The 27,583-nt window shown below is 53.4% G+C and overlaps 9 protein-coding genes across 9 annotated transcripts; 3 read left to right on the forward strand and 6 right to left on the reverse strand.

Moving 5' to 3' along the window:
* Window positions 1-2,903: 2,903 nt before the first annotated feature.
* On the reverse strand, window positions 2,904-4,731 carry HD553DRAFT_318512 (t-SNARE). The gene is made up of 8 exons (XM_046180886.1): window positions 4,454-4,731; window positions 4,274-4,368; window positions 4,075-4,133; window positions 3,885-3,995; window positions 3,601-3,757; window positions 3,406-3,521; window positions 3,267-3,328; window positions 2,904-3,124 (listed from the first exon to the last, which is right to left on the reverse strand). Exons 1-8 carry the CDS (start codon window positions 4,468-4,470, stop codon window positions 3,034-3,036), a joined length of 708 nt encoding a protein of 235 aa, XP_046033597.1. The 5' UTR covers window positions 4,471-4,731; the 3' UTR covers window positions 2,904-3,033.
* A 799-nt stretch (window positions 4,732-5,530) lies between these two features.
* HD553DRAFT_277133 (uncharacterized protein) lies at window positions 5,531-9,689 on the forward strand (the record flags this gene model as incomplete). Its single annotated transcript, XM_046177988.1, has 11 exons — window positions 5,531-5,747; window positions 5,907-5,987; window positions 6,081-6,215; window positions 6,317-6,501; window positions 6,546-6,930; window positions 7,174-7,571; window positions 7,641-7,859; window positions 7,919-8,114; window positions 8,182-8,311; window positions 8,377-9,265; window positions 9,330-9,689. The coding sequence occupies 11 exons, from the start codon at window positions 5,531-5,533 to the stop codon at window positions 9,687-9,689; spliced, it is 3,195 nt and encodes a 1,064-aa protein (XP_046033598.1).
* Window positions 9,690-9,882: 193 nt separating this feature from the next.
* On the reverse strand, window positions 9,883-10,493 carry HD553DRAFT_352599 (uncharacterized protein). The gene is made up of 3 exons (XM_046183707.1): window positions 10,380-10,493; window positions 10,154-10,310; window positions 9,883-10,089 (listed from the first exon to the last, which is right to left on the reverse strand). Exons 1-3 carry the CDS (start codon window positions 10,437-10,439, stop codon window positions 9,941-9,943), a joined length of 366 nt encoding a protein of 121 aa, XP_046033599.1. The 5' UTR covers window positions 10,440-10,493; the 3' UTR covers window positions 9,883-9,940.
* Window positions 10,494-10,926: 433 nt separating this feature from the next.
* HD553DRAFT_259909 (regulator of volume decrease after cellular swelling-domain-containing protein) lies at window positions 10,927-11,531 on the reverse strand (the record flags this gene model as incomplete). Its single annotated transcript, XM_046177400.1, has 3 exons — window positions 10,927-10,985; window positions 11,053-11,285; window positions 11,350-11,531. Coding segments are annotated over 3 exons (474 nt in total), but the record flags the coding sequence as incomplete, so codon positions are not given.
* A 172-nt stretch (window positions 11,532-11,703) lies between these two features.
* On the reverse strand, window positions 11,704-20,620 carry HD553DRAFT_132249 (regulation of translational elongation-related protein). Its single transcript, XM_046176595.1, has 17 exons — window positions 20,211-20,620; window positions 19,930-20,149; window positions 19,622-19,847; window positions 19,295-19,543; window positions 19,114-19,225; window positions 18,214-19,046; window positions 18,069-18,139; window positions 17,517-17,997; window positions 17,269-17,452; window positions 16,846-17,207; window positions 16,659-16,779; window positions 13,314-16,594; window positions 12,965-13,239; window positions 12,403-12,897; window positions 12,180-12,339; window positions 11,943-12,120; window positions 11,704-11,866 (listed from the first exon to the last, which is right to left on the reverse strand). The coding sequence occupies exons 1-17, from the start codon at window positions 20,431-20,433 to the stop codon at window positions 11,772-11,774; spliced, it is 7,566 nt and encodes a 2,521-aa protein (XP_046033601.1). The 5' UTR covers window positions 20,434-20,620; the 3' UTR covers window positions 11,704-11,771.
* A 206-nt stretch (window positions 20,621-20,826) lies between these two features.
* HD553DRAFT_132293 (Alpha/Beta hydrolase protein) lies at window positions 20,827-22,038 on the forward strand. The gene is made up of 4 exons (XM_046176596.1): window positions 20,827-20,984; window positions 21,063-21,129; window positions 21,197-21,404; window positions 21,484-22,038. Exons 1-4 carry the CDS (start codon window positions 20,885-20,887, stop codon window positions 21,904-21,906), a joined length of 798 nt encoding a protein of 265 aa, XP_046033602.1. The 5' UTR covers window positions 20,827-20,884; the 3' UTR covers window positions 21,907-22,038.
* Window positions 22,019-23,999, reverse strand: HD553DRAFT_132307 (nucleotide-diphospho-sugar transferase). The gene is made up of 3 exons (XM_046176597.1): window positions 23,869-23,999; window positions 23,142-23,779; window positions 22,019-23,057 (listed from the first exon to the last, which is right to left on the reverse strand). The coding sequence occupies exons 2-3, from the start codon at window positions 23,722-23,724 to the stop codon at window positions 22,171-22,173; spliced, it is 1,470 nt and encodes a 489-aa protein (XP_046033603.1). The 5' UTR covers window positions 23,725-23,779; window positions 23,869-23,999; the 3' UTR covers window positions 22,019-22,170.
* Window positions 24,000-24,217: 218 nt separating this feature from the next.
* On the forward strand, window positions 24,218-25,988 carry HD553DRAFT_337259 (uncharacterized protein). Its single transcript, XM_046182273.1, has 4 exons — window positions 24,218-24,589; window positions 24,663-25,328; window positions 25,422-25,588; window positions 25,663-25,988. The coding sequence occupies exons 1-4, from the start codon at window positions 24,275-24,277 to the stop codon at window positions 25,835-25,837; spliced, it is 1,323 nt and encodes a 440-aa protein (XP_046033604.1). The 5' UTR covers window positions 24,218-24,274; the 3' UTR covers window positions 25,838-25,988.
* On the reverse strand, window positions 25,989-27,500 carry HD553DRAFT_318526 (uncharacterized protein). Its single transcript, XM_046180887.1, has 5 exons — window positions 27,217-27,500; window positions 27,021-27,138; window positions 26,807-26,962; window positions 26,581-26,736; window positions 25,989-26,509 (listed from the first exon to the last, which is right to left on the reverse strand). The coding sequence occupies exons 1-5, from the start codon at window positions 27,405-27,407 to the stop codon at window positions 26,102-26,104; spliced, it is 1,029 nt and encodes a 342-aa protein (XP_046033605.1). The 5' UTR covers window positions 27,408-27,500; the 3' UTR covers window positions 25,989-26,101.
* Window positions 27,501-27,583: the final 83 nt, after the last annotated feature.

The following is a 27,583-nucleotide window of genomic DNA, read 5'->3' on the forward strand; positions in this document are numbered from 1 at the left end:
CCAGGAATACACGGATCTGATAGCGTCGGTCAACTTGGATGCCAAGTTAGAGAAAAAGCTCGAAGTGTCGTTCTCCCATCCATGCACCGACTCGTTGACCTCGAGCTTCGGTCTCCAATCACTCAATTCGACGGAGAAGTTTGGTACAGGTGTCATTCTCGACTCAACATGTGACTTGAACTTATCCACCATCCTTTGCTGAGATTGCGTGAGCTGTATATGGCTGAGATCCAAATCATCGTCCACCGCTGGATCCGGTCTGGAACACGGATTGTTGCGACTCTCATTTGTGATTGTCCCGTCAGGTCCTGCTTTGGTGTTTGGTACGGGACTCTCCGCATTGAATCTGCGAACACGTCGCGAGCGATCCTTGGCCGCTTGCGCATCATGAGACTTCTTGCTGATCCCAACACCATCGACGACATGATCATCTTCGGATGGGACCATGTCGCTTGCAGTCAAATCTTCGCTCAATTCGGGATCGTCGGTTGTGATAGCCAGTTCAGAACCGCTGTTCGCTATCATCTGGACAGGGGGTCAGATACTATCTCAGGTCAATATAACTATGAGACTCGCCTCGAGCTTCCGTCGAAGCTTCCGTCGAAGCCTAAGGGCGGACGTCGGTCAAACTTTGTCGTGAACAAATAGATCGAGACTGGTGCTTACTGGCCTAGGGCAAATTGAATACTGACACCGATATTGCCCGGCTCTAGTGACGCGGTTGATAGATTCCTGGTCCGGTGTCTCCTCCCTGAGTGCCTGTCTAGCTCGATTTTCCAGTTGCTGCAGAGGACCCGACTCTTTGATAGCCATTCCTGATTTCACGAGATTAACTGAGTGGCCCTTTCCATACAAGGTGCTGTTGACCACGGACCGCCTGGGACGCGATTGGACCTCCCTAGCCTTCCGAACTCTGCCCAAATTTACTGTCCGGATCCCCGTATCAAAATGCTCAGGAGTGCTCAACATCGAGCTTCCATCGTCACCGCTCACACTCCCGGCAATGCTACCACCTCTCAGCTTGAAATCACTGTCGATGGTGTTTCTAAGCCCACAGTACGTCTCTTGTCCGGATAGTCCATCTGATCTTGGTCCAGATTGAAAAGTCAAGGACGAATCCTGACACGAAGTCGAGAATCGATTGCTGTGGGGAATGGATTCTTGACCCAAACCTGGTAGATGCCCGTTTTCGGGAAGGTACATGGAGTATGACCTAACCGATTCAATATTCCAGTACTACTCACCAGAAGAAGACACCAGGCTTACCTGTAGGTTGGTCATTTACAAGACTGCTCAGGCTTGCCATCGTAAAACCAAATGCGGGGTTAAGGTCCATACAGTTCGATTATCTCGATCCAGTAATGGTTCTGGGCAGCATTTGCAGCGCTGTTCTGCTCGCTTTATCAACCTGTCTCTCTGGTTCTTGGCGGGAGGCAAATCAGTACAAAGGAGGTTCTGTCGCAATCCACACGACACATCACGTTGAATATGTTTCAGCTCGTGTATCAGGCTGCGTGACATCATTCGTTTGAATGGACTGGGAAGTTCGAGTATACAAAATACTTCATACTCAGTGCGCTATTCTCGTCGGATTATCTCTCCAAACTACACAACGCCCTTGCATTTCCCGACTCTCCTCGTGCACTTTCGTCGCTTTCCGGTTCTTGCGCCAACCGCGCCATTTGGAACTATGCGCGGCTTGGGATGCCCTGAATTTCTCCAAGTAGGGTCTCTCCCAATCTTCAGGCATATCCCATCCTTGCTCAAATTTCTCCTTTTCCTCTTCATTACCATTCGCACAAAGACAACCGACGTATTCCGGTGTCAGGTTGTCCGACCTCGAAACCCAGTCGCGGCGCATGGGTATGGCCGATATCGTTTTTTCTGCCGAGAATCAAGACGCAGCGAAGGTTGGCAACAACTTTTTGATTCGAGTCGGACTTTACCTACGCAGAAAACGACGAAATTTCCGCACTGAATGTTCCCATAGTGGCAATGTAAGCCTTGACGATCAGGCTAACAAACAACGATCAGGCAGCAGAGCGCGACTCACTCTTTGCCGAACCTATACTAGAAGGCACGCCTGCGCTTGCCTGTTCAATTTGAGCCGAGTCATCGCTGCTAACGGACGTATCGCAAGAATTTCCCGACATCACCAATCCAGACAGTCCGAGCTCATCGATAGAAGATCTCTGGGATGTTTGGTCCGGTTTGACTGACCGGGTCGGCTCACTGTCACCAAACGATTGGGCTTCGCGGGGGAAACCGAAATCAAACTGTGACCACTCATCCTCGACTATAATCGAGCCAAGGTGGCGATCAACCTCTAGAACGCGACATGCTACAAATTCGACCGCTCACTAATCTTTGGTCTGCGATCCAGGGGCAAGGATGAGCCGCGGCGAGCGTTTGCTTCAACTCCGTTGAATGGGTCTTTCAATCTGTCCGTATCATTCTTGATCTCGGGTGAAGACGATCGAACAGAGAGAGTTTCGGGTGGTGAGATATCGTTATACTCAGAAGACCCAGGACATCGATCACGATTTGATGGGACAGACGCCGAACAGGCAGAGATATCGCTGTAGCGATTTGAAGCTGAATCTGTTAAAACGATCAATCAGAAGGGTATCTCGCACGTTAGAGCCGCCGGAAATTTCGCCTACTTCTACGCTCGAACACCATGTCTTGTGGGGAGAAATCAGATCAAGATGTATGAACATGATCGTTATTGACAAGCTGTACTCGAGTACGTGATCAGCCCGTCTTAAGCAACTAGCTGCTCATTCCTGTGACTGAGATCACGATAAAGGATGTAATCGCGCACCTTGAAACTTCAGGAGACACCTGCGGTAAGCGCCGTGCGGGTTTCACCTCAAAACAACTCCACTGTAGATCAAGGAGAACATGACTCAAGGGCATAGGTATAGACAGGTCGATCATACAAGAGTTTCAGGAGAAGAATCGCGGAATCATCCACAAACAACAAACCGAACAGGCAGAGCTAGGTAGCCAAAAAAAAAGTAACGTAGACTTCTACCCAAAGATTTTCGAGTACAAAACCAGCAAGATGAGGAAGACCAGGATGGCGATGATCCCCGCAGTCAAGAACCGTTGTTGTTGCATCCTAAGCGGGCGGACCACGCAAGAAGAGTTGACGAGGGTCAGGATCAAGGTCGAGGCAAGGACGAAAAGGGGCTTGTCAGAATCAGCCATGCGTTGCCATTATCCGACTTGTCAAGTTGCGGTTGTGAAGATGTAAGACTTACTTCCAGATCATCTTCTTCAACGTCCCGCTTGCGCGATCGATCCCGGAATCCGTTTGCGTCAACTATATCATCATGGTGGTTGATCAGTACACGAGCTCGGAATAGTTCCATCAAGTGTGAGACGGAACGAGAAACTTACAGTGTCCCGGGTATGCTCAATCTGTTCGCGCTGTCCTCTCAGATTTCGAAGAATGTCGGCCCCGACATCTTCAGTCTCCAGTGCTATCCGGTGGGCATTCTCCAGGCGTCTCGAGCCTGTTCCCACCAAACAGACCTCATGTTCCATTAGCCTCCATTCCATAGGCACGCATACGCTCCCCCTTCCCGAGCTCACCGTCATTCAACGTCTCGGTACCCGCCAAAAGCCTGCCTCGCTGATCCCGATCGTACCCCGGTTCGTCCGAATAAGGCGAATCCGATTGACCCGGATGACGTTTCCCGCCCGAATTGCCGAGTAGGTCTGAACGCTGAGATTCTCTCTGGAGGTCTTTCTGCGCGTTATCAAGTACAATTGACGTGAAATCGAATGGTTCAGCCCCCCACCCATAGAGAATTTGATCCAAGTGGACTCCCTTTGTTGAGCGGGGAAGGGAAGGACCAGGTGATGCTGGAACTTACGAGCGCCTTCTTGACCTTGTTCAAGTCGGATTTACTACTCCCTAACCTCGTCTGGTAAGGCGTCCGGATGCTTAGAGGCATGGATCGGAGTTCGATTTCCATCTGTGAGATCTGTGTAAGGTGGATCGAATGAGGAATGTTTAACTTGTGTACTGCCTTGATGGCCGGCCAGGAAGGAACTGGGACTTACAATCTCTTCGGCTTCATCCAGCTCGGCTTCGACCTTTTTCAAGCTCGACTTCCGCTGTTCTATATCGTTTCAGCATCGGTTGACCGATTCGGTAATTCGGCGTTCCGTCAATCGTGCCGCAGTTGTTCACAGAGAAAAGCCCTTGATGAGCATCAAAAGCGGACTAGACGACTCGAGTCCGGTAGGCTGTAGCACTGACCTCCACTGAGATCCCTTATGGCCCCTCCATCCAGCTTCTGCTTCAAGGAAGTCAAGAGCGACTTGAAGTCCTCGTCATAGTTTTCGAACAAAGCTCTATACCAAGAGAATCGAAGTCGAGATCGAGGTTGGGTATGTCAGAAGAATGACGTCGGGGGAATGGCCCAACCCGAATACGTACGTTGGTGAGTTGTCCATGTTGATATGTATACGTAGTTATGTCTAACAGTGTCCTTCTGAGGAAGCACCTCCTTTTAAAGAACAGGTCCGAGATGGACTGTCGTCGATGGAAATAGAAGTAGGTACGACAATGATAGTCAGTACATGGACGACGATGACGAGGGTGACCCCCAGGAGGTATGGGAGGCGGCCAAGAGCGACGCGGGGATGCGCGAGAAATCGCCCAAGTAAGCGATTAGCGATTAGCAATTGTAATTAGCAATTAGCAAGTACTACTAATCCCAACACAAGCGTAGCTAGCGTACATTCTAAGGAGCCCCAGGGCCCAGGATCTTCTAATATGCGGCGTATCTCTCAAAATGAACTTCTTTCTCTCCCTCTCTCTTCTACTTTCCCTCTTGCCAGCGTGAAGCTCAAGCCTGGAAAATTGTACCTCAACATTGCAGCACCTGCGATGATTCCGCTATGAGAACGCCTTGGTAGCAGCAGATGTAAGTGTAGGATAGGGGTTCCTCGTCGCGATCTGGGGACGCCGCAACGCCAGGGCTGGCATCGACGTCGTATCGACGCCAAAGCTGCATCTCCCAATGTTCCGGTGCACTACTACTGCTGGTAATGCAACTGGCAAGCTCTCCGAAACTAGCTCGAAAAGCGATGCTTCAATAGGAATTAGCAGCTTACACGAGTAGGTAGCGGTGCCTCTCTCTGTGCGCGCGTTCTCTGAGCGCGGACGCGACCGCAAAGAGCCGGGTTGCTGCTGCTAGCTGCTAGAGGGGAAGGGCGAACAGTAGTAGTACCTACCTCTATCATTGAATTGAAAAACCAACCTCGTCAGATTAGAAGCTATAATCAGATCAATAGCTAGTAGCCAGTACCTCAGTACAACCAGGAGCGGGACTCTTGCCTCCATCCGAGTCTCCATGTCGATATTCGATTGAGCTCGATCGACACGACCCACCAACGACCTCGTAAACTTCAACCCGCACCACAAATTTAGTCGATCGCCTGAACGCTCGTTAACAACCCCGATCGATCGACTTGCCCGAGGGCCTCGATTATCCGACGAATCTCGCACACAATGGCACCTTCCCTTAACCCGCTTCGGCCGACCCACTCGTCCCGACCCTCTTTATCGAGCCAACAAGGCGGATCGCACCCATTCTCTCCCTCGGCACAGACGACCACCTCGTCTCAAGGCGGTTACAGCTACTCCCAATACGGTGGCTACTCGAGCACTTCTCCCGGGCTCCCACCGAACCAAGCCCCTCCTTCTCAAAACCCACCCCGATCGGGCAGTTCGAACAACCTCGCTTCTTCTGCCAGCTCGGGGCAGAGTCAGCAATATCATAATCGACAACCGTCCGGGTCGAGACCTCCTCAAGGGATCTTGCTGAACGGGAGATCGGCGAGTGGGGGCTCTGGGGTCCAACAGCAGTCCCAGCAGGTCACGCAAGAAAAGTTGGACCAGGCGAGGGATGTCGCCAAGGTGCATTATCAGGCGCTCAGGGCGTTCTTGTGGACATGGTTGGAGAACGGTCAGTCTCGATATTTCTCTCTCGGGCGTGCAACGCGATGATCGAATTGTTCACTGACGAGTTCGCTCGTTGCACCTTTCCGGGCTATTATAGAATCCCCCACATCGAGAGCGTCTGCTAGGGAAAAGTTGACGAGGTTGACCAGGAGTCAGTTCCAGGAGCTGAGCACGGACGTGTATGACGAGTTGGTCAGGAGGAGGGATGCCGAAGAGGGAAACTCTGCTGAAGGTTCGTCTATCGTCTATTTCCTCACCTCACGGGGTTGTACCGTGTCTTCTCACATTGTTTCTGACGCCCCGGACCGGTCGATACTACTTTGCGTTCCATAGCACCGTTCCTGCCCGTTAGAGAGGATTTCCACCCGAAGCGAAATCAAGCTCGTCAAAAGCTCGCAACCTTGCCTAAAAACCGGTTCAAGGATCTGGGAAGCGATGTATATTTCGAGCTCAAGCGACGTTGGCCCGAGTTCGCCGAAAGCGTACAGGTGAGCGATGATGAGCTTTGGGATGGGATGGTGAAATGAGAGCTGATCAAGCTGTTTCGCACATCATCTGCTAGTCGCCGACGGTGGATAGTCCCACATCAGCTTACCCCCCGACTGCGGGGGCCAACATTCACGACAACCTGGCACGTCGGTCGGACGAACCTCCTATGCCTACTCGCGACCGCGCGCTCTCGCCGGCGAACAACCAGCAAGCCCGTAACTCGGGGAACAACCAGACCTCACCTGCCAAGAACAAGAATCCTCCTCCCGATAGACTCGTCCCGGGACCCGCTCGTCGACCATCCCAGATGGACAGGGCCCCAGGTCTGCCTTCGTCGCAATCTCAGAGCGGGTTGCAATCTCTCAGCGGGTCTTCGATGAACGACACTGTCGTCCCGAACAAAAGCACCATGACGGAAGAGAGGATCGAAGTGCCATACGCTAGGGAAGGCAGAGATAGTCTCGTGTCGGGTGACGAAAGCGGTATGGATACGGAAGAAGAAGAGAAGGGGAAAGAACGGGAGTTGGAACAGGAGCGAGAGCGAGAACGGGAACGTGAAAAGGAGCAAGAGAAGGCGCGTGGCCATCAGCGACAGAGCAGTCGGGCGAGCTCGACCATGAGCCGAAGTCAGACGATGAGCCGGACCTCGTCGCGCCTGGGTACCGCTGCGAATGGGCGGTACCAGCCGGCCGAAGCTCGAGAGGACCTAGAGGAAGAGGACGACCCGTCTCCAAGAAACCGAAACATAACACCCAATAACCTGTCCAACGGCGACCGGACCTCCAGTTATAGCAATTCATCACAGTTGCAACGAACGCGGAGCGAGATGCAGCGGGGACTCTCGCACGAAAATCGTTCTCCTTCGATCACGTCCTTGTCCACAGCGACAGCGACTGGTGCTAGCGGAGGTATAACGGCTACGGCCATGGCGGATCTCATGAAAGAACGCAAAGCCCGCTCGGAAGCCGAGACCAAGTCGGCTGGTTTAGAGCGTCGGCTATCCGCACTAGAGAAGGAAGTCAAGGCTGCGACCGAACGAGAGAAGTGGGAGCGCGATCGAGCAAAGGAGCTTGAAGAGGAAGTGCGAAGCCATAAAGAGGTGAGTCTCGCTGGCCAAAGTCGCATCCGGCATCGGTATCGGTCATTTACGCAGCATACTCGGTGATAGCGATCATCGAACCATGCCAACGAATTATGGTCGATGCAGCGGGAACTCGATACCGTTCGTTCTCAAGCTGAAACTCTCAAGCGAGAAGTCGAGACCGCCCGACAAGGTGACGATGTGCAGTTGAAACATCTCAAGGAACGGTGCACCCAGCTCGAGCGAGAAGCCGAACATGCTCGAGAACAGTTGAGCCGTGCCAACCGTACCCTGGACGAGAATGACGTGAGTCGGCCAAATGACCGGCTGGAAAACAGACTGACCATTAACACTCCGCTACATAGTCGGCGGAAGCGATCAAGGAACTCCAAAACGAGCTGATCATCCTTATGGAGGAACTCAAGGCGGTGTCCACGCGTAACGAGGAGCTCTTGGTCGAAAGGGACGAGGACGCAGAGACAATACGTAAACTAGAAGCCGATGCTGCCGACTACAAGCGCAAATGGGAGACTACTCGAACGCAGTTGCGGAATCTTAAAGGTGAATCTCTTGCTACAACGCATGTGATTAGAGCATTTTCTGATCGCCTTCGATGCCCCTTCTGCAGCCACCTCCACTATGTTCGTCTCGAAGCCGATCACAGATGACCACATGCCAGCCTCTCTTGACGGTAATATCGCCGATGTACATGTGACTGCGTTCCAAAGCGCAATCGACAATCTGCTTGCGATCGCTCGGTGCGTTGACTGTTCTGCAGTTTCCTCTCGGTCCTATTACTGACGGCGTTGACCTCGCCTGTTAGATCGAGTCAACCGACCGGGGTCTTGCAAGCCATGAAAGGCGTCGTCGAGTCGATTAACGATATCTCCGAGGACGTCCATGATTGGGAGAGCGAGCCCAACTTTACCATCGATCAGACTCAATTGGACGTCTGCAAGCACCAGTCTTCAACGACGTTAAACGCTCTGATGCAGGCCGCTCGGAATCACGCCATGTCGGCAGGCTTGTCGCCGATTAGTCTGCTGGATGCCGCAGCGAGTCATGTTTCGGCGAACGTTGTCGAGATAATCAAGCTCTTGAAGATTCGGAAGACAATCAAAACCAGCGCTTCGACAACATCACTCTCTCGCAAGAGCTTCAGCGAGATGCAAACCAGACGCAGCTTCTCTTCCGGCTCTGTCATTGCCGGTAAAGGCGATCATTCCAGGGAACAGCGCCAGTCGCCCCCTCCATCGCCTGGCGAGTCGCTGCTCAGCCCTTTACAACCGAGCTTCAGCCAGGGACCGCCTCTTTCACCGGGTTTCCGAGGCGGACGAGCGGACTCCGTGATATCTACTTCGTCGGCAGGTCAACGCAGCGACGCGTTTGACTTAGACCGCAAAGCATCCGTCCTGGGCAACAGGCAACATCAACAGTTCGCGTCGGACTTGGCGCCGAACATGCCAGTGCAACGTCAAACCCCTGACCGATACTCGCCTCAACCACCATCTGCTTCGATAGCACCGAGATCCTGGCCCAGTCCCGAGCCACCATATCAACATCGGTCAGAAGAGCGCAGGATCTCTTCGCCGCTCAGGTCTCCAGGGAGGTCAAGTCCGGGTAGACAATCCCCTACGCACGTCACAGATCTGCCAGAATCGACGACAGAGCAAAGACCTAGGAGAAACAGCGGAGAATGGGAAGAAGTCAAGGTGAGGCATTGGCGTGAATACGATGTCCTATAATTGACAACTGATGGAGAGCGCTATGTGACAGCCTTACCTCTCAACCCAATCCTCCGCGCTAGTCAATTCGATTCAGCAGCTCCTGGCGGAGATTCGTAACGGCAACAACGCCAACGGGACCTCGTCGACTTCTGCATTGAACGATCACCTTTCGGAAGTCATAGCGATTGGCTCTTCCATCGTTGCCGTTGCATCGGGTGTCCTTCCGAACGAGGATGATGGCCCAGAAGGAGTCGAGGCGCAAAGATTACTGGCCGAGCTAATGCATTCCACAGACAAGCTGAGCACTCACCAGAGTGCGACCGAGTTCACTAAGGCCGCTAGACAGGAGATCGCTAGTGCTGCATTTGGCATGGCCAAAGCCCTTAGGGGTTTAATGAAGGTCCAATAGAGCGCTCCTTGTGTCTAGCGGTTTTGATGATTCTCCATACGTTACGATCCCTTTCGAATTCGCTGCAATCCTTCCCCTGAATTAGAGCCAAACTGCCAGTCCATGCCTTCCGTACCAGGCTTGTGATCCCGATCAGGTAACCCGTTAGCCAGCCCCTTAGCTAGATTTATGCCGAATGCCTTGTAACAGGATGTCCTTATAATGCGATGATATTGTGTGGTACAGCGGCGTTCTTCTTTCAGGTTTCCAGGTTACAATACGATCTGGTTCATTCCGCAGCGGCCTTGGAGAGTCGTCACGCCATGGAACGGTAAATTGCCTTTTATTGAACTCGATCTTCCGCCTATGTAGGGTTGCCGTTCTGAATAGGAGTATCCTTGAGCTCGGAAGGAGGAGGAGGCTAGCAAATCGAAAACTGATGAGATCTCGAACGGGACATTCCAGGTCAGAGAAGAGAGACATACCAGTGTCCCCGGCTGCAAGCCTTGAGATTTGAGCCAGAGCTGAGATCGCAGGCATTAGACGGTGCACCGTTCGTCTCGTTCCGCAAGAGATACTTACGTCGTGCGCTCTGTGCATCCTCGCCTGATGACCCTGCCAGGCAGCGACACATGCCCATGCCTGAATTGAGAACAGCACCATGAGTGTCTGTCGAACCAGCATCGGAGTTGATCTTCACGGCCTACTCACACTGACGCCAATGCAGCTGGCAACAATCGTTCGCTGGACAATATCGCCGATTCTCAACATCTTGTGAAGTAGTTTGTGTATATCCTGGTTTAAGCAAAGGCAAGTGTCTAGAGATCAATCACATATAATATTGACGTTGTGTAGCGGCAGAGTCCCGAAAGATCGACGATGTTTCCCGAGGCGAACCTCGATCGCGTAATCTCCACCTGGAATCGTCATCGCCCAAAAGCCTTGTTTCCACCTCGAATCGGACGGTGTCGGGAAACCAATGCGATTATTATATGCCAAGTAACTTTTACATGCTAATGAGAAAGTATATAACTGTGGGATTCTATTCGGTGTCCTCTCCATCCTCGCTATCATCGTCATCCTCGTCTTCATCGTCATCCGCGTCCTCAAAGTCGCTGCCGTCGCCGCCATCGCTGCCGAACGCCGTCAAGGCATGTTCATGGATGTTTTCGGCAGTGATCCAGCCTCCAGAACTGAAGTCCATATTAGCGCCTCCTGAAGCTCCTCCGAAGACGGTTGGGAAGCTCGGAGCCGAGGGATCATTCGGGGTAGGATGCAGGTTGGCACAATCCGTGAAGGCATTGTAGATCCGGTCGACTGCGATCACCCCGAAGCGAATCAGCTATCCTTATCCATAGATTGCAGGCGGCTGTCCCCAACTCACGGGCAGCATCGTCCTTGACATATATCCTCATCTCTCTCAGTGGCTCGTACTCCTCGTCATCTTCCTCGTCCTCGTCCGATTCGTTGGCCACTGGTTCAACAGACGGGTCGGCGATCTGGCAGTAAAGACAGTTGCCTGCATCTGCGTTCCTCGATACGGCATGGAGCGTGATTTTTGGGTAAGCCAAAGAGAACCCGGTGCTACCGGTACCTTTCGGCATGAAAGCCACGGAACTGTGGGAAGAAGCGATGTTTAGCGTGTGCTCGATCAGAGAAGCCGCCGTGGACAAGCTCTCACCCTTCAGTTACCCAGATGTCCCCTTTCATTTCGGTCTGATTGCGGTAGGCAGGGTCAAATTCGATCTTGACACCTTCCTCGTTGAAATGGAGAACAGGCGGAATGTCGGTCCAAGACGCTGGCGTGGTCGACGTGAGGCTGATATGCTCTTCTCGAGAGATGAACTTTGGCACCGAGGCGATCGGAACCAGAGCTCCCGGCTGCTCGTCTTCCTTGAGTTCGGTAGGGGTGGTGGCAGTACCATTTGTAACCTTTTCGTTTTCGTCCGATTCTTTCACGGCGGCTGAGACTTCGGGCTTCGCTTTGAGAGTGTCCGTCTTGTCAGCTTGTGGCTCTGTCGGCTTTGGGACTGGAGCGGTGCGGCTGGCAGAAAGGGTCAAATACATGTCAATATAATCAGTTACAACGGTGACACATCTATATCATTCCTCTACATACGATGCGCTCTCGGGTTGTACGGGCTTCGTTTCCCCGGAGAGAGCTTGCTTCAGTTTCCGGATGGCAGTTGCATATGGGCCTACAATGACGCGCGCGGAGTAGTATTAGAAGATCCGATCGCAGCTCGATTCTCTCGGTAGTATCAATTGGCTTACCAGGCGTGCTGTCGGCGTCTTCGACCAGCTCTTTCAGACCTTCCTTGACCTGAGCACCCATATTCTTTCCAGCAGATTCCGTCACTACGGCCAAAGCGTTCACCACAGCAGGCGCGATTTCAGCGTCAACCTGCTTGGCTGAGGTCAATAGTTCAGTCACCAAGGGATCGACACGTGGCTGGGCAGGATGGCGATGGTCAGTGAGTGGTACTGATACACGATGTTGTATTTACTCACCTGATGCTTCATGAGCTCTCCCAATCCCGCAGCGGCCTTGCTCCTGACGGAAGAGCTTGAGGTGTCGGTCACGCTCTTGATCATTGTTCGAGTCAATTGCGGATGGAAGGGTCGCACCAGTTGCGGCACGCTTTGCAGCAGGACCGTGAGCGTAGACAATCTGTAACAATGGATATCGTTAGCTGCGTTAACGCAACAAGAGTGGAGCGTCAACCTGACTCACATGGCCCCCTTGATCTGCGCGGCCAAGGTACCGCTGCTAATGACTCGGATCAACGGTCCGGTAAGCTGAATGATGTAGGGCTTGATGGCCGCTTCTGAAGTCCGTTGGACAAGCTCGCCAATTCCGAAAGCGGCTTGCTCCTTTTGTTGCTCGGTTCCGCTTAGAAGACCCGCCAAAAGGATAGGGACGATGGGCTGAGCACCCTTCGACCTCGAAAATCCGGCCACTTCCTCTCCAGGAGCCGACAAGTTTTCGATACCTTTCCTAAGGGGAACGACCAAGTCCTCCAACTCGTCCTTGGGTATTGACTTGACCAGAGCGTCCAGACCGGTCCATGCGCCAAGTACAACTTCATCCGACGGATCATTGAACAACGACACCAGTTGCGTAACCCAGTCCACACGGTATTCGGAGGCGTCAACTTCGGCGACCTCGCAAAGCGTAGCCAGGATCTGGCAAGCCTGTGCTTTTCGGGCGGGTTTACCTTCTCTGGCCCTATTGTCGTTAACAAGCAACTGCGATCAGTACCTAATAACGCCTGCTTGACACTGGCAGGACTGACCACCCAAGCAGCAACATCTGCAGCGTCTCCATTCCCTCTTCGTCTTCGATAGAGGACAAAAGAGCTCGAATAGCGGTCTGCACTTCGGTCTTAATCTGATCGTCCTTCTCATTCTCCATGGATTTGACGAGGGGTTTGAGGACACTACTCAAGCGTTTGCTCAAGGCTTCGCCTGCTACTGTCACCAACGCAGCCAGAGCCCGAGCGTTGAACGCCGTGATCGGCTGAGCTGTAAGGGTAGGTAGTAGAGTGGGGAAGACGGTCGTGGCTCGGACCTGTTCCGCCGGTGTGAGCGAACGGGATTAGCCTCACAACCATAGGCAAGACTCGATGCGCTTGGGAGACTCACACTCATCACTTCCTTCAGGGCCATCAAAGCAGTCTCAGACTTTTCTCCAGGAGTACGCATGGCTTCGAGCAAAGTGGGGATGGTGCGTTCGATAGTCTTCGGTCCAATGGCTTCTTGGAGCGCATCGAACGCACGAGCAGCAGCGATACGGACGGCTGAGTCCTCGTCAATAAGCGCGGCTCGGACCGCATCGATGACAGTATCTTCATGAGCCTCCAGATGATCGCTTGAGGTATTATCAATGAGCTCGGCCAGAGCCAAACAAGCACCTTCTCGAGTTCGAGGCATTGGGTTGGCAACAGCGGATCGCATCATGGGAATGATATCCCCAATGGTCCGGTCACCGCTCTTGCGACAAAGCTCGGTCAAAGTTCGACTAGCAACGTCGCGCTGAGCGTTGATCTCACTGCCCATGAGATCTACCATCATCTTGAAGAGAGTGGGGAGAATCTCACGAGCAGTCTTGGGAGTGTTGTGGACCAGTGCCTTCCAAATGTGAATCGAGGCCTGACGAACAGAGCCCACATCGTCCTGCCTGACGATGTATAGAATCGCGAGAACGCGGTCACGGCCCTCTTGACCCAGAGCTTCGACCAGCGCTTTTCTGGCGGTGTCCGCGTGATGCGCAGGCGCTTCGTCTTCCTCAATTTCGACTTTTCCGCTGATACCGGTGACCTTGTAGAGCAGTTCACCAGTAAGGGAGATCGAGGACTGTCGGATCCGCCATGACGGATCGAGCATTCCCCTCTCCAGTTCGGGCAATAACAACTCGATGGCCCGACTAGCATAGTTGCTAATAATCATCTTACCTGCACGCATGGAGGCCTCTCGGACGTACTCGGATTCATCCGCCAAACCTCCAAGGATGGGCGGGATGATTCGTCCCAGATGAGGTGCGAATCTCTGGCCAAATGTTGCAGGCAAGTAAATGAGAAGCGAGATGAAACCTTCCCGCACGTACGGACGAGGACTCGATGCACTGTTGATGATGTCGGGCAGGAGTCCCTCCATCCGACCGACGCCAAGACCCGCAAGCACTTCACTAAGACCTTGGGCGGCACCCTGCCTGTCAACACCGCTGGTGTCGGAACGCAAAGTCTGCAAGAGCTTGGTGACGAGCGAAGGGAAGTTTTCCTCCCCGAGACGTTCGACCAGGGTTCCCAGAGCCTTGGCCGCGGTTGCTCGCGCTTCCGGAACGGGATCGACCAGGACCGCTTGAATCAAAGGCAGAAGTTGTCCCAGGTAGGGGATAAAGTCTCTTGATTCGGTCAGAGATGCCATGTTTCCGACAATCAAGACTGATTTTCGCTTTGTCTCTGAGCTCCTCTCCTTTAGTCCACGGTCAAGGATCGGTACAACCAACGCAAGCGAAGGCGAATCCAAGTAATGCTCGAAGGAAGTAGCGAGCAAGGCGGTAAGAGCAGTTGCCGTCTTACTGGTGGGATCGGCAAGTGCTTTGAGAAGAGTCGGTTGCAACTTCTTGATTTCGGGATTGCTGAGTACCTCTCCGAAAGTCTTCAAACTGGTGTTGGCGGCGGTACGGACTTGGGCATGAGAATCGGTCAGAACGCCTGTCAATTGAGGGATGATGGTCGGTAGCGAGTAAGACAACTGTTTGGGGGCACAGAAAGCCATAGCTCCGAGCAATTCGATAGACCCCTTTTTAGTCCTCCATTGCTTCTCATCCAATCCCGACAGTAGCAAAGGAAGGATCTGCTTGACGCAGTGTCCAGAGATCTTGGACATGATGACCTTGGCAGCATCACTCGTGGCTTCTCGGACGTCCGGCTGAGCGTCACCAAACAAGCTCAGAAGCGAGGGAATGATCGAGATCAGGTAGGGCTCGAAAGCGCGTCCCAGGGTGGACGTCAAAGTTTCGTATGCAAAGACCGCACCCTGTCGGGCCTGGTAGTTCTTCTTGTCCTGCGTCGACTCTTGCAGGCGCGACAAGAGTTCGTTTTCGGAGAGTACTGACAATCCACGTCCCTTGACGAGTCCAGCGAGACCATATGCCGCACCCCGACGAGCGGCGTACTTGGCACCGGTGGTCAAGGACTCGAACAGTCGATCCAGGAAGGATTCGGTCTGATCGGCAGCCACTTTAACCAGAGGCGGGAGACAATCGGCAACTGCGACCTGGACGATCTCCGAGGGCGTTTCGAGAGCGAGCAACAATCGGTCGATAATGATTGGAGTCCGCTTGTCGCCAGGCGGAAGATGCTTGGCCAATCGTCCGAACAAGACAATAACACCTTCCTTGACGAAATCAGCCTCGACATTGGCGTTTGCAGGCTGGGCAAGATAAGCTTCGAATCTCGCAATCAGCTCGCTGACGACCTTATCTCCGTGCGCGTCTACAACGGCCACACCGGCTGCAAGCAGAGCTTGACGAACTTCGGAGGCACGATCGCCCAATGCCTCCTCGATGACCAGGAAATCAAACAGGGCAAGCACATGTGCCTTGGCCATGAGCGGGCTGAGCGCCTGAAGGGACCGAGCTACCGCCACCCTGATGTGAGACGGGTCTTGTCTGTCCAGCGATTCGGGGATGACCATGCCAAATTTGTCGAATTCAGGGGCCAGAACGCGGGCTTTTTCTACGTATAGCGATCGTAAGGCTTCGAGGACATGTTTCACGTTCTCGGGGAATTGCGCTGTAGCTTCAGCGATGGCTTGTGCAGCTCCGTTTCTCACAACAGCGACGTCGTGTTGCAAAAACGGTAGGAGCTTCTCGATGTAGTCGCTGGTGACGTCCAGACCGTTTTCCTCCCACAGCGAGTCGGCTAGGGCCACATTTGGCTCATCGTTGTCGAAACGACCGATAAAGATTTCGACGGGGAAAGTCAATTCAGTCAAGTCGAGCGGTTGTAAAGCTTGCAGAGACCCGTTCCGAACGTAACTCTCCCGCGAAAGGATCCCATTGATGAGCGCTTGCACCTCTCCAGCGGTTGCCGTTTCGGCGATTGTTTCACCCAATCGAGCCAGAGCGGCCATAGCCGCTTTGGCTTGGACAGGTTGGCGCTCCGACAGAGAGATCAGGTCCCGCGCTACCGCAAGTCTGGGATAGCTTAGAGAGTTCATGCTGACGACAATATTGGCCAGAATCTCGACGACCAGAGTCAATTGCTCAGGCGCGCTCTCTCGCTTCGCTTCGCCATCGCCAAGTCCACTGCTGGCAATGACCAATGACAGCAGAGGAAGAACGTATACTAGCGTGACCGCATCGATCTTTCCGTGCTGGCTACTGGTGTGCAGGCTATGCAGTACCCTCAGGCATTGGTCTATAGGTCGATCAATTCCGAACGTAAGCTTGAAACGATTTCACTTCTTGTCGAGTGAACTTACCAGTGATGTCCTCGATCAAATAATTGCTTGATAGACCTTGACTGGCTTGAGCTCTCAACAAGGTGACTCCAGCGAACCTAGCGGTGTTGGCATCGATATCCTGGCATACCCTGCTCAAATCCTAGAGAAATGCAGGGCCTGATATTAGCTTTATGTATCGAATCCTTTACTGATATAAACGACACACCAGATAGAGGCCACATGCAGCATCTCCAACCAAGAAAGCAGCGGGTCCAACAGCGGAAGCGATGACGACTGCAAGAATCTGCTCCAGGTGGTTGTCAAATACCTCGGTCCGCCCGTCGAGCAGTGCTCTGAAGACTTCTAGGCCTTGCAAGAATTCACGCTGGACCTGGGAAATTTGCGCGCGAGTTGTAGTTTCTTTGGCTACCTGTGCGTCGACGAGGACTTGATCTTGTTTTGACAGAGCCCCACCGCTTGACCCTGCCTTCTTCTTGGCGATGGACTCCCTGACTTCTTGGTCCCACTTGTCCTGGGCGTATGTCTTGCTGTTCTTGTTCAAAACGGCCTCCTTCTTCTGGCTCAGGACTACAAATGGACAAGTGTCAGCTTGCTGTTGTCAAACGGGCTAATTTATTCAAGAGCCTACCGTCAACATAAAGCTCGCCCTCAGGTGTCGACCAAACACCGATCTCGAATTCACCAATGAAAGCGAGTTTGAGGGGATCCATAGTAGCAGTGACCTCCTGCACAACAGCAGGGACATAATGGTGGGGCGCAACAAAGACGAGCGTAGTCAAAGCTTGCAGCGCTGCTTGCTTGCGAGCGCGGTTCTGAAAGGTAAGAATCAGATCAGCAGTATTCCTCCCCATCATGGACTTATCAACTTCAGCTCACCACATCTTTGCTGTTCAAGGTCTCGCGAACCATTGACATGATCTGGTCCATATTGTTTTGGGCCAGGATGGCGGGATCGCAGCCGGCAGTGACCGCAGTATCAAGCCAGACCTGGGTTGCAGCGGCTCCGAAATATGGATGATGGAACAATAGGAGACAGGCTATAAGCAGAGCATCTGTTGCTGATCGGCCTTGAGCATCAGCTCCGGCAGATTCTGTTCGGGTCTTGATAAGCTTGGCAATCATTTGGGTCGTGGCCCGGGTTTGCAATGACCGAGATGAGTGCCCTTCGTTATCTCCGATCTGTCGCTCGCCGTCCGACTGCTGATCCAACCATAGGTTGATCGAATCGGTGAGGTTGTCTCCAAACGATTTAGGATGTCGCTCAATGGCCTTTTGGATGGCTAGCAACGCGGACTGCCTAGTTGCGTGTTCAGCACCTTCAAGTGCAGTGACAACCAAAGGAGTAGTCACGGCGAGACTACGGATAGGCAGACAAGCAGATCAGCTTAGGACGTCCGCTGACAATCACATTGTGTAGTCAGTACGGACCGAATCGCAAGGTCGACCTTCTGTTCCGCATTGCGGTCGACCGCTACCTCAAACGCCCTTAGCATCCACGTCTGGATAAAGCGATTTGGACCAGCACGTGTTAGCTGACTGACTCGCAGAATACCGACATGATCTTCCATCTCACCTTGACACGCGTGATCAATTTTGGGTCCGTCTCATCAGTCAGCACCTTGCGCCAGATCTTGTCGTTGAGCAGGAAGGACGGTTTTGGCTTGACTTGCATCAATGCTGATACGGTGGATTGCAGACTGGTCACTTTTGCGTTTGATGACAAGTGGCGAGCCAGAGATCCTCCAACCAGAGCAACTGCCATGTAAGGTTCGAGCAGCGCACCCGTAGCACTGGTGGGAAGCAATGTCGACGCTGATTTGAAAGCCGTTTCCAGACCGGGAATGATAGCTTCTGCCATCTTCGAACCCGCGGTTGACCACGCAGCAGAAGCGTCGCTTGCCCAAAGAGCGTCGGCGATCGTCAAGAGGACTTGCCGCCTGAGCACCGTCTTCATGGACGTCACATCCTTCTTCAAGCTAGCCAAGCACTTCTCGTCGGGCTGACCCACATCTTCAGCCGTGCAGAAGGTCAAATGCCGGGTAAGAGCGGCACACAATGCCTCTGCGGCCGTCTCGTTGGTCTCTTTCGACAGAAGCGGGATCAAGCCAGAAGCTGCAAGTCCCGAGGTCGACGAATTGGCAGGTATCGAGGCCGCGACCTCGAACAGCGCTATCCGGTTCTCGGGCCCGGTGGTTTTGCCGCTGATCGGTAAAGCCAGAGTCTCCTGCATCATCTTGCCCTGAGCTTGAGCATCGAGTCGTTTGGCGAGCGAAATACCGAATGATACAGCAGCTGCCCGGTTCTCCGTTTTGGCTGATTTTGTAGCAGATATCATTCCTGGGACCAGCTTTTGTGGTACCTGAGCCGACAGGTCCACAGCCGAGATATCACAGATGTGGGTTATCACTGATGACAATAGAGGAATCAGCATCTCGCACAGCGTGTGCTCTAGCTAATCTTATGGCTGACTCACCCGGTAAACCTGTTTCAGGACTCCTGGTGAGCATTTTGTCAACCGCAGGTACGATCGTCTCCAGGAAAACCTTGGAGTCTGCCAACACCGTCCACAAGTCGTCAAAAGCGGCCTGTCATGTGCTAATCGGGTCAGGATGAAGCTAGAGTCATGGTCGGGTCGAGCACAGCGCTCCACTCACATATGCTCGACGAGGCAAGGGCTGTTTGGCGTTCAAGATTCTCTCGACGAAAATCTTGGTCATCTGCTCCTTGTAAACCCGAGCGTACTTGTCCCGGAGCAGCTCCTGATCTGCATCCTTTTGCTTCGGTGCGATCTTCAAACGGATCGCAACACCCATGGTCACGCCGAGCATGGGTAACAGCCGATCGCCAATCTTAGGAAGAGCCTGATGCAGAGCTTCGAATGTCTCCGAGATGAGACGATAGTTCTGCGGTCGAGCGCAATAAGAGGAAGGTTAAGCATGATGATACGTCTAGCGGACACGCACAGGCCAGGCCCGACTCACGCCTCGAAGCACCCGGCGGGTCCTGATCACAGCACCCTTCTGCATTGCATCCTTCATTCTGGCCTTTCCTTCTCTCGGCGTCAAGATTCCATCCAAGGCATACGCCATCGAGATGACGAGCGGCTTGAAGATAGGCTCTGTAGCAAAATCCGGTCGGCTCCTCGCCAGAGTGTCCCAGGCGACGTGTGCGAGTGTCATGAAAGGATACAGGTTGTGCGTAGCGACTCTGCGAGATTTTGAAGCCAAGGCGGTGATGTCAGCCCGGCTGCGACATGTAAGAGCTTCCTTTGGTAAGTTCTGTAACTCACGTCCGGCTAGGCGAACTAGCTCGTTCCAGCTCATCGTGTGCCGTCTTGATGATGACCTTCCATAGCCTATCCTTGCCCTCGGCACTCTCGTCTTCCGATTCTTTCTGCGCGAGTTTGACAAGAACTCGGATGATCGCCAAGTGTGACTTGTCGTCTGACAGACGGAAGAGACCGTCTATTAGGAGACTGATCAAATCGAGAGCTTCCGTTGACTTGGCGACTAGAGAGAGGTCTCCATTTCAGCTACATTTCGCAAACAAGACCAATCAAATAACGCTCACACTCTGCCGAGATGCCGATCTCCTTGTTCAGAAAGTTGATCCTGTCACCAGTCTTGCTCTTGAACACCTTCCTGTCGATGACCTCGAGATCCAGTTCCTCGGCAGCACCCTCGCCGCCATCCTCAGAAGCATCCGATCGGGCCTCATCGTCCTCCTCGTCATCACTCCCAGTGGCCTCTCCCGGACTGTTCATCCATTCCTCGACCTTTGATTTTGCCCGCATGCCGGGCCGCGCTTGCAGTCGCTTGAAAGCTGTTTTGGAGGACACGATTGCAGATGATCTTCTAGGGTATATCCTGTTTCTTCAGACCGGGTACAATATACAGTATTGACGATAGTTTTCCCCGTTATGTGTTGGCGTCGGGGTCGTCTAAAGCTCTATCAATCGGTTGTTGCAGGAGGTGGTGATAAGACGAGCTGATGGTGTCGTCAGATCGATCGAACTTTCCTTCAAAAGGTTGTGAGCTCAACACACATATCGCTTCGGATCCGCTTCGCATTTGCCTCGTCAGAAGCGCGTCGACCCTGGTTGCGGGCAAAGCGCAAGAAGGGCTGGGGACCCCACCTATTCACAACCTCTCTGGTTCAAGTTCCCCCCTCTATCACCAACCTACAACGTCATTGTATCTTGATACCCACTCACCTTCTCAGCATCCTTAATATGACAGCGAAGGATGCTCTCGAAAGTGGTAGAGACCCCCTGCCGAATACCTATTGAAGGCGGGTCCGTTGAGCTCGAGGCGGTGCTCGTGCGAGCCAATCCCAGATATGACCGTGATTAGCTGTTCCTACATCCCCATCCCTATCGTCGCATAGGAGACTGAAAAGCCAACTTCCATGTATCACAATCAGGTTTATCTGAAACTTATGCTGTCGTGGCTCATCCCTGGCCTGCTCTGGGCGGCACGATGAGGGATCGGTGAGCCTAGTAACCGAAGCGGTCGTGATGCCCTACGTGTATGCTAATCGTCACAACCTACTCTTAGTGTCGTTACGAGGATCGCCGTCGGTCTGATTGCCAGAGGGATCACGATGCTGGTCTATAACTCTCGTGGAACCGGATCATCCACCGGCAGAGCTTCTTGGACGGGAGAAGCAGAACGGCGAGATTATGGTGCGGTCGTCGAGTGGCTCGTCGCAACAGAGACGAAAAGTCGAGCAGTGAGCGCGGATCGGGTCAAGCTGCTTTGTTGTGTAAGCCTTATATTCCACTGCATACAATCTGGATAGTCTGCTGAAGATCTTTGCATTACTGCAACACTGTTTCACGCAGGGCTATTCGTTCGGCGCCCTCGCAGCGTCCGTCTACGCGCCCTCTCGGGACCTGCTAGACCAGCTCCAGAAATCCCGCCCGGGCGCGACCCTGACGGTCCGACATATCCTGATCTCGCCTCCAGTAGGAATGACCGCAATGTTTCTCGTCCCGTTCAAATTCAGCTCGTACACGAGCGCTACCAAGCGAATCATCGAGGCTGATTCTGGTGATGAAACTGAAACTGAACCTAAAGTCTTGCTGGCGTATGGAGACAGGGACCAGTTCTCGTCGACGTCGGATTATCAGCGCTACTTCGACAAGATTGCAGGGTCCAGCGAGAATGACAGGCTGACAGTGGTAGTCGTGGAGGGCGGGAACCACTTCTTCTCCTCTGATGAACATATTAGGGCGTTATGGGACGCCGTAGATGCATGGATATGACAAATCGCCTTGATTAATACCGCACACGAACGATCAGGTATAATCTCATATAAGCAGAATCTCTATATGCTATAACGTAAAACGGGCCGTGGCGGGTCTGTCCACCTCGACAAGCGAAGCGGACCGACATGTGAAGAGAATGATACATGCTGTATGGGTCGTGAATATAGCGGAAACGGAAAGTGCAGAAGCCATGATTTGCCGTTGAGGGGGCGGGGATGGGTCGAGTGATGGTCCTCGTCCTGTGTGCGTCGCCATTGCAAACTAGAGCTTGTCGGCGAGGTCGACGCTGTCGATGATCACCGACTTTCCGACCTTCTTGCCCTTGAACGCCTCCAACCCCTCTCCCGCATAACTGACCTTTGGGTCGATTTCCACCTCGCACCCCTCCTCGACCTCGCACCCGGCGTTCTTCAACCAACCAGCGTGTTGAGCCAGGATGTCCTTCCGGCTCGTCTCTGGGCAATCCGAAGCGGACCCAGGAGCGTTCTTGAGCGGGCTGAACTCTTCCGACCGAGGGACCTCGAGGACGGCCAGGCGCTCGGTAAAGGGGAAGACGTCGAATACGAACAATTCGAGCTTCATCCCGTTCGGTTGGCTCGGTTTGACGGCCTCACCCGAGGTGGTATCGACGTGTGCGATTTTTTTCCGGGCGATGTGGAAGGTCATCTTCTGCTCGAGCGCTTCCATCTTTTGCAAAAACTCGAGCGTAAAGTAGTGGTTGGCGATGTTGGCAGCGCGGAAGGCGAGCTCGTCCGGGTGTTCAGGGTCCTTCATCGATGCTTCCTTCTCTCCCATCTCCGAGTACTCGACGACCCCGTACTTGCCGTTCCTCTTGGCCAAGACGCCGACGCTCTCGGTAGCATGACGCTTCTTGACGACCTTGGCACCCGTCTCTGCCTGCTTCTCGATCGAGTAGCCGAGAAAGACGGGATCGGCCACTCGGACGAGACAGTTGTCGACACAGTAGGCGTGGACGTGTTGAATCCCTCGAGATTGCATGTGTTGTAATACGCTCATGTTGCCGGGGAGATCGGGAAGGGGTTGACGCAAGGCGGCGTAAAGACCTCCGTTGCCATCAGGTGCGACGGCTACGGAGGAGCGGTCTTGCAAAAAGATCTTGCCGTCGTTCGTCAAAGCCGGAAGAACACCTACGAACACGTGAATACGTCAACCACAAATGTCAAGATCGCTTGACACATCGTTTATCGGTATGCCAACCCGTTTAAACTCACCTTGATCGAAAAATACGACGTTCTCGGCGTCCAACCCGAAGAACCCACTGTCCCTAAAGTACTTCTCCGTCTCCTTCCTAGTCGGCCCGCTCGTCATCACATACCACACCAGTCCCTTCTCGCCTCCGGCAAGCTGGTCGAGCTTCTTGATCCTCTCCCCTTGCATCCTGAACAACGTCTTGCCGCTGGGCAGACCGATATCGTAACAACCTTTTGGGGCAGACGAACCGAGCCGGGTCCCCTGTCCCCCTGCCATGAGGATGATCCCGACTTTGCCCTCCCTGATAGCCTTCATACCCGTCTCTTTCCACTTGGGAACAGACGACTCTGCAACCTTCGGGTCGGTGGTAGAAGCCGTGTCGGACGAAGGGAGGGGTTCGAGCGTCTCTTTCGATTCGTCCTCGGCAGCATCCTTGTCGGCCTTGATGGCGGTCTGGAAGATTCGATTGACACGGGGGATATCGATGCTCTTGATCTGGTTCAAGAGGGAGGATTGCTGGTCCTCGGGGAGTTGATGGTAGAACGCCAAGAGATGGCCTTGGCCGTGTTCTTCAAGGTGAGCGAGGGTGGATTCGTAAGACATAGTTGCGAATATAGGGGATGTGCTTGTTTGATTGGGGTTGTGGAAGCCTGTCTAGCTGAAAGATAACAGAATGAAAACGAACCAAAATCAGATCAGCTTGCTGTGCCGGCGGTATGTTTACATTTCGCCTGAGCGGTTGCTCACCTGTGGTAGATGTCGCTAGGCTCTGCTGTGACGGGTTGCGTATTGCTGAAGTGTGAGGGCGACTGTCTGGTTATGTATACCTTCTTGGTCCAGGAGGAAGGGCGAAAGGTGTGGGGTGTAGTGTGTTTGTATGTGTATGTCCCTTCGAATGATCAAAGGAGACGAGCTTGGCTCGCTGTGATTCCCACATCGACAACATTCCGCTGCCCAAAGCCAAAGAACAACGACGTCGAGTCTCCGCTCAATCCGCTTCTCGTAAGTCCCGTGACGGCATCGGGCAAAGTGCTTCGTAACTCTTGGAAGGGGGGTCAACCTCGCGATCCAACTTCTAGCTTTCTAGCAGATTCACCAACCTAGCGTCGTCTGCGAGCTGGGTACATGTCATAACAGATCGTAGCCCACCATCATGTCCAACACATCCAACCTGACCCTACCGGCGCTGTACGCCCGAGCGCTCCGCTCGCTCCTCCCCATTTTCAACGACGACGTTTCGACCTCGCTACCCTCTACCCAACAGACACTGCAAGATGCTCTTACCGACCTCGACCTGGTCATCAGGATGTCTAGCACATTGGGAGTTTTCAGTGATAACGAATCCATGGATGATGTGGGTGACGCAGAGCTCTCGTTGATGGCCGTCGAGTGGATCAAGGGGGAGGTGTTGGGCAGAGTGAACGGGGATGGCCTCAAGGAGCGGTTGAAGATGCTCAAATCGAGTCAGGTCAGTGAGACATGAGAAGCCCTTCTTGGTTCTATCATCGAGCTGAAATGAAACTGCATGGAATTCTACCTAGAACTCGTACGAATCCTTTCTCTTCCTACTCGAATCATATTCATTTCCGACACCGCCTGGCTTCACCTACCCCTCCGACCCATCTTCCTCTTCGTCCTCGTCAAGGTATAGCCCTTCCGATCCTGCCGCTCGGAGAGACGCCAAGATCAAGCAATACCGTCTAGAGAAAGAATGGAAGGAGAAAGTCTCGGCTGGTCTTCCTGGCGTAGATGTCAGCTCATCCCCCTTGGCAGGTATTCTAGCGTTAATGGAGGAAACGCAGGAAGAAAGTGGTGGTGACTCTTCTACCGGGGCAGATGGGATCGAGAAGGCGACGTCGAGGTTGAACATTTCGAACAATGCCAGCAGTAGCACCAGCGTCAACCCAGACTCGAACGCCCACATCCGCCAAGCGTCCCTCTCCCTCCTCACGCTACTCCTCATTCAGACTTCTTCACAACTATCGTCCATCTCCCAAGAAACATCCCTCTTGGAATCCGCAAGCATGTCGGCGCAGATCATCGAAGAGGACCAACAGCGGGAACGTGACGAGCGGGAGCGGGCTAGGCGGAAACAAGAGGGAGAGAGGGTCGGGTTGAGGGAAGAGGAGAGGTGGAGGTTAGATATGGATCTCGTCAGACGGAAAGAGAGGGGGAGGGTGGCGACGCTCATTGACGATCGAGGCAAGGTGAATTATGTTCAACAAGGACGACTACAGCCTCTCCGCAGAATTTGCTGACCGGCTGTCTAATCGCCTGTTACCCTAATCGTCCATCATTAGCCCACTCAACCGTTCACGATCCTCCCTTCGGCAGGCCTGCAGGACCTATCCGATCGAGCCAGATTGGAGGCCGAGGTATACAGGTCGCCCCATCGACTACCGACGATGACGATCGACGAGTACTTGGAGGAAGAGAGGAGACGAGGGAACATCTTGAGCGGTGGCGGGTGAGTCGTGTGCTCTGCTCGCGTTTCCAGAAAGAGGGACGAGATGAGTATACTGACAAATCTGACATGACCAGGGCCGCCTCGGAGAACGCCCCGACATCCACCGAAGTCTTGCAACTAGCTTCAGAACAGGATGGGACATATGATGGCGAAGAAAAGGAGGAACAAAAGCGGAAAAAGGAAGAAGATTGGGCGGTCTACACCGAGATCAACAAGAAGGGGGCCGGAAATACCATGAATCGAGGTTGATGTGTTGCGTAGAGTACAGAGTGAGGAGTGGGGGGAGGCGGAGAAGGCAGGCGGTTTATATACTAATGGAGCGAGGCGCGACGCAGCCGTTTTACGGGACAATTCTAAGCTCATAATGGGCAATGCATATACCATACATACGACACACAATTGTCATGATAGAACATCGTAAGATGAGATCGTAAAGACAAGAACACACAAAACGGGTCCTCGACGACCACTTGGACCGAACCTTTTCAGAGTGATAGCCAGAACAAATACTCATCAATACTCGACTTCGTCGCCCTCACGGCCACCACGACCAGCGTCATCGACGTCCATCTCCACATCGACGTCGTCCTTGACGATTTTGCTCTCGTCCACGTCCTCCTTCGGCTTCTCACCGACCGGCACCTCGCCCGCCTCTCCCTTGATCGCGATGCTCGGCGCACTCCCCTGGTCGATGTCCATACTCTTGGCGAGGTTCTCGATCTTCTTGTCCTCGTCCTGCTGCCGGAACCCGTCGAGCTTTTCTTGTGCAGTCGTACGCTTCTCAGACAAGGCGGCCAGCTTTTCCTTGGTCTCTGCACGAAGCTTATCCAGGGCGACCTCATCCTCCTTGATGATCTCACGAGCCTTGGCTTCCTGATCGTCGAGCACGTCTTCTTGTTCCGGAAGGAGTTTTCGAGGTCGCTATGGGTTCGTGAGCAAAGAGCACCGTCAGCTGCAGGAACATCTAGGTCCTGGAAACTTCCTATACTGACGTAGTACAAGGGCTTCGGTTTACCCGCCATCGTTGCATCTTGAGGCGGTCCCAATGCCATGATCAGAGCTCCCGACCCGTTGGCCTTGTCCACCCAGCTAGAACCGGTCAGCAAAAAGCCGGAAACGTACGGCAGATGCTGCGCCTTGACTCTTGCCTGGCGGAGGGGATTGGGTTCAGGCTACAGCGCTATAACTCTATTACTGGGCGATCTTCCGTGGACTCACCTCCATCTCTGCCTCTCTTAGGGCGTTCTGGACCCTTTCGTACTCCAGGCGAGCGGACTTGACCTCCTTTTCATGCTCGTTGATCTCGTGAACTCGTTTCGATTCGCCCTGCAACTTGTTGGCAACCCTAGCCGCGACCTCTTGTCTTGCTTTGGCCTAAATCAAATGTGTTCAGAAAGCTGTCCTCGAAGACGTCTGTACCATCCGAACTCACCCTGTCACTAGCAGCTTGTGACTTTTCCTCTTTCGTGAATCGGTTCAGAGTACCCAACAAATTCCCGAATAATCGTTGCCCACGCTTCTTTTCTTCGTTGCCCAAGGTTCTCTGCCTCCTAGAAACGTTACGAGATGTTGAAACAGAGATAGGTCAGCAATAGACGTGCGGATAGCGGTAGTCCGGTATGACTGACTTCGTGACAGGCTCGCCCCCGCTCGGACCCTCCCCTCTAGGATTTCCCACAGTTTCACTCGTGCCGGTACGGCCGGCAGCGCTAGAGCCTGGGGCATCGGCCGACGTACTAACAATACTCATCTGTCGATCAGGATGAACGAAAGGACTGGCATTCCCAGACCCAGCAGGCGAGGACTCTTTGACGTCCATGTCAACAAGGTAATTCTAGGTCGACCGATGTACTGTAGTGGAATTTGGCTTGGGGCCTAGATCGACAGGGAGACAAACTATGATACAGTCGTGTACTTTAAATTTGTAGGATCTGGCTAGGTCTCGATAGCCAACGGCGGTCATTCCCGGTGATCTAGCGTTTCGAGTTTCGACTC

The sequence above is a fragment of the Filobasidium floriforme genome, assembly GCF_021052385.1.
Source record: "Filobasidium floriforme strain CBS 6241 chromosome Unknown HD553scaffold_24, whole genome shotgun sequence".
NCBI lineage: Eukaryota > Fungi > Basidiomycota > Tremellomycetes > Filobasidiales > Filobasidiaceae > Filobasidium > Filobasidium floriforme.

What these genes read in the sequence shown, in the direction of transcription:
- HD553DRAFT_318512 (XM_046180886.1), bottom strand. An exon ending in TGGATGAAGCCGAAGAGATT is followed by an intron (nt 3,996 to 4,074) that starts GTAAGTCCCAGT and finishes CACCTTACACAG; the next exon opens with ATCTCACAGATGGAAATCGA. An exon ending in TTGAGCATACCCGGGACACT is followed by an intron (nt 3,329 to 3,405) that starts GTAAGTTTCTCG and finishes ATGATGATATAG; the next exon opens with TTGACGCAAACGGATTCCGG.
- HD553DRAFT_352599 (XM_046183707.1), bottom strand. Translation starts at nt 10,439, where the DNA reads ATGTTGAGAATCGGCGATATTGTCCAGCGAACGATTGTTGCCAGCTGC. An exon ending in CCAGCTGCATTGGCGTCAGT is followed by an intron (nt 10,311 to 10,379) that starts GTGAGTAGGCCG and finishes TTCTCAATTCAG; the next exon opens with GCATGGGCATGTGTCGCTGC. An exon ending in GCTTGCAGCCGGGGACACTG is followed by an intron (nt 10,090 to 10,153) that starts GTATGTCTCTCT and finishes TCGATTTGCTAG; the next exon opens with CCTCCTCCTCCTTCCGAGCT.
- HD553DRAFT_132249 (XM_046176595.1), bottom strand. Translation starts at nt 20,433, where the DNA reads ATGCGGGCAAAATCAAAGGTCGAGGAATGGATGAACAGTCCGGGAGAG. An exon ending in GCGCAGATCAAGGGGGCCAT is followed by an intron (nt 12,340 to 12,402) that starts GTGAGTCAGGTT and finishes CCATTGTTACAG; the next exon opens with ATTGTCTACGCTCACGGTCC. An exon ending in GAGAGCTCATGAAGCATCAG is followed by an intron (nt 12,121 to 12,179) that starts GTGAGTAAATAC and finishes CATCCTGCCCAG; the next exon opens with CCACGTGTCGATCCCTTGGT.
- HD553DRAFT_132293 (XM_046176596.1), top strand. Translation starts at nt 20,885, where the DNA reads ATGCTCTCGAAAGTGGTAGAGACCCCCTGCCGAATACCTATTGAAGGC. An exon ending in AGCCAATCCCAGATATGACC is followed by an intron (nt 20,985 to 21,062) that starts GTGATTAGCTGT and finishes TATCACAATCAG; the next exon opens with GTTTATCTGAAACTTATGCT. An exon ending in GGCGGCACGATGAGGGATCG is followed by an intron (nt 21,130 to 21,196) that starts GTGAGCCTAGTA and finishes ACCTACTCTTAG; the next exon opens with TGTCGTTACGAGGATCGCCG.
- HD553DRAFT_132307 (XM_046176597.1), bottom strand. Translation starts at nt 23,724, where the DNA reads ATGTCTTACGAATCCACCCTCGCTCACCTTGAAGAACACGGCCAAGGC. An exon ending in CGTCGTATTTTTCGATCAAG is followed by an intron (nt 23,058 to 23,141) that starts GTGAGTTTAAAC and finishes ACGTGTTCGTAG; the next exon opens with GTGTTCTTCCGGCTTTGACG.
- HD553DRAFT_337259 (XM_046182273.1), top strand. Translation starts at nt 24,275, where the DNA reads ATGTCCAACACATCCAACCTGACCCTACCGGCGCTGTACGCCCGAGCG. An exon ending in AGATGCTCAAATCGAGTCAG is followed by an intron (nt 24,590 to 24,662) that starts GTCAGTGAGACA and finishes AATTCTACCTAG; the next exon opens with AACTCGTACGAATCCTTTCT. An exon ending in AACATCTTGAGCGGTGGCGG is followed by an intron (nt 25,589 to 25,662) that starts GTGAGTCGTGTG and finishes TGACATGACCAG; the next exon opens with GGCCGCCTCGGAGAACGCCC.
- HD553DRAFT_318526 (XM_046180887.1), bottom strand. Translation starts at nt 27,407, where the DNA reads ATGGACGTCAAAGAGTCCTCGCCTGCTGGGTCTGGGAATGCCAGTCCT. An exon ending in GGGGGCGAGCCTGTCACGAA is followed by an intron (nt 27,139 to 27,216) that starts GTCAGTCATACC and finishes TAACGTTTCTAG; the next exon opens with GAGGCAGAGAACCTTGGGCA. An exon ending in TAAGAGAGGCAGAGATGGAG is followed by an intron (nt 26,737 to 26,806) that starts GTGAGTCCACGG and finishes CCCCTCCGCCAG; the next exon opens with GCAAGAGTCAAGGCGCAGCA.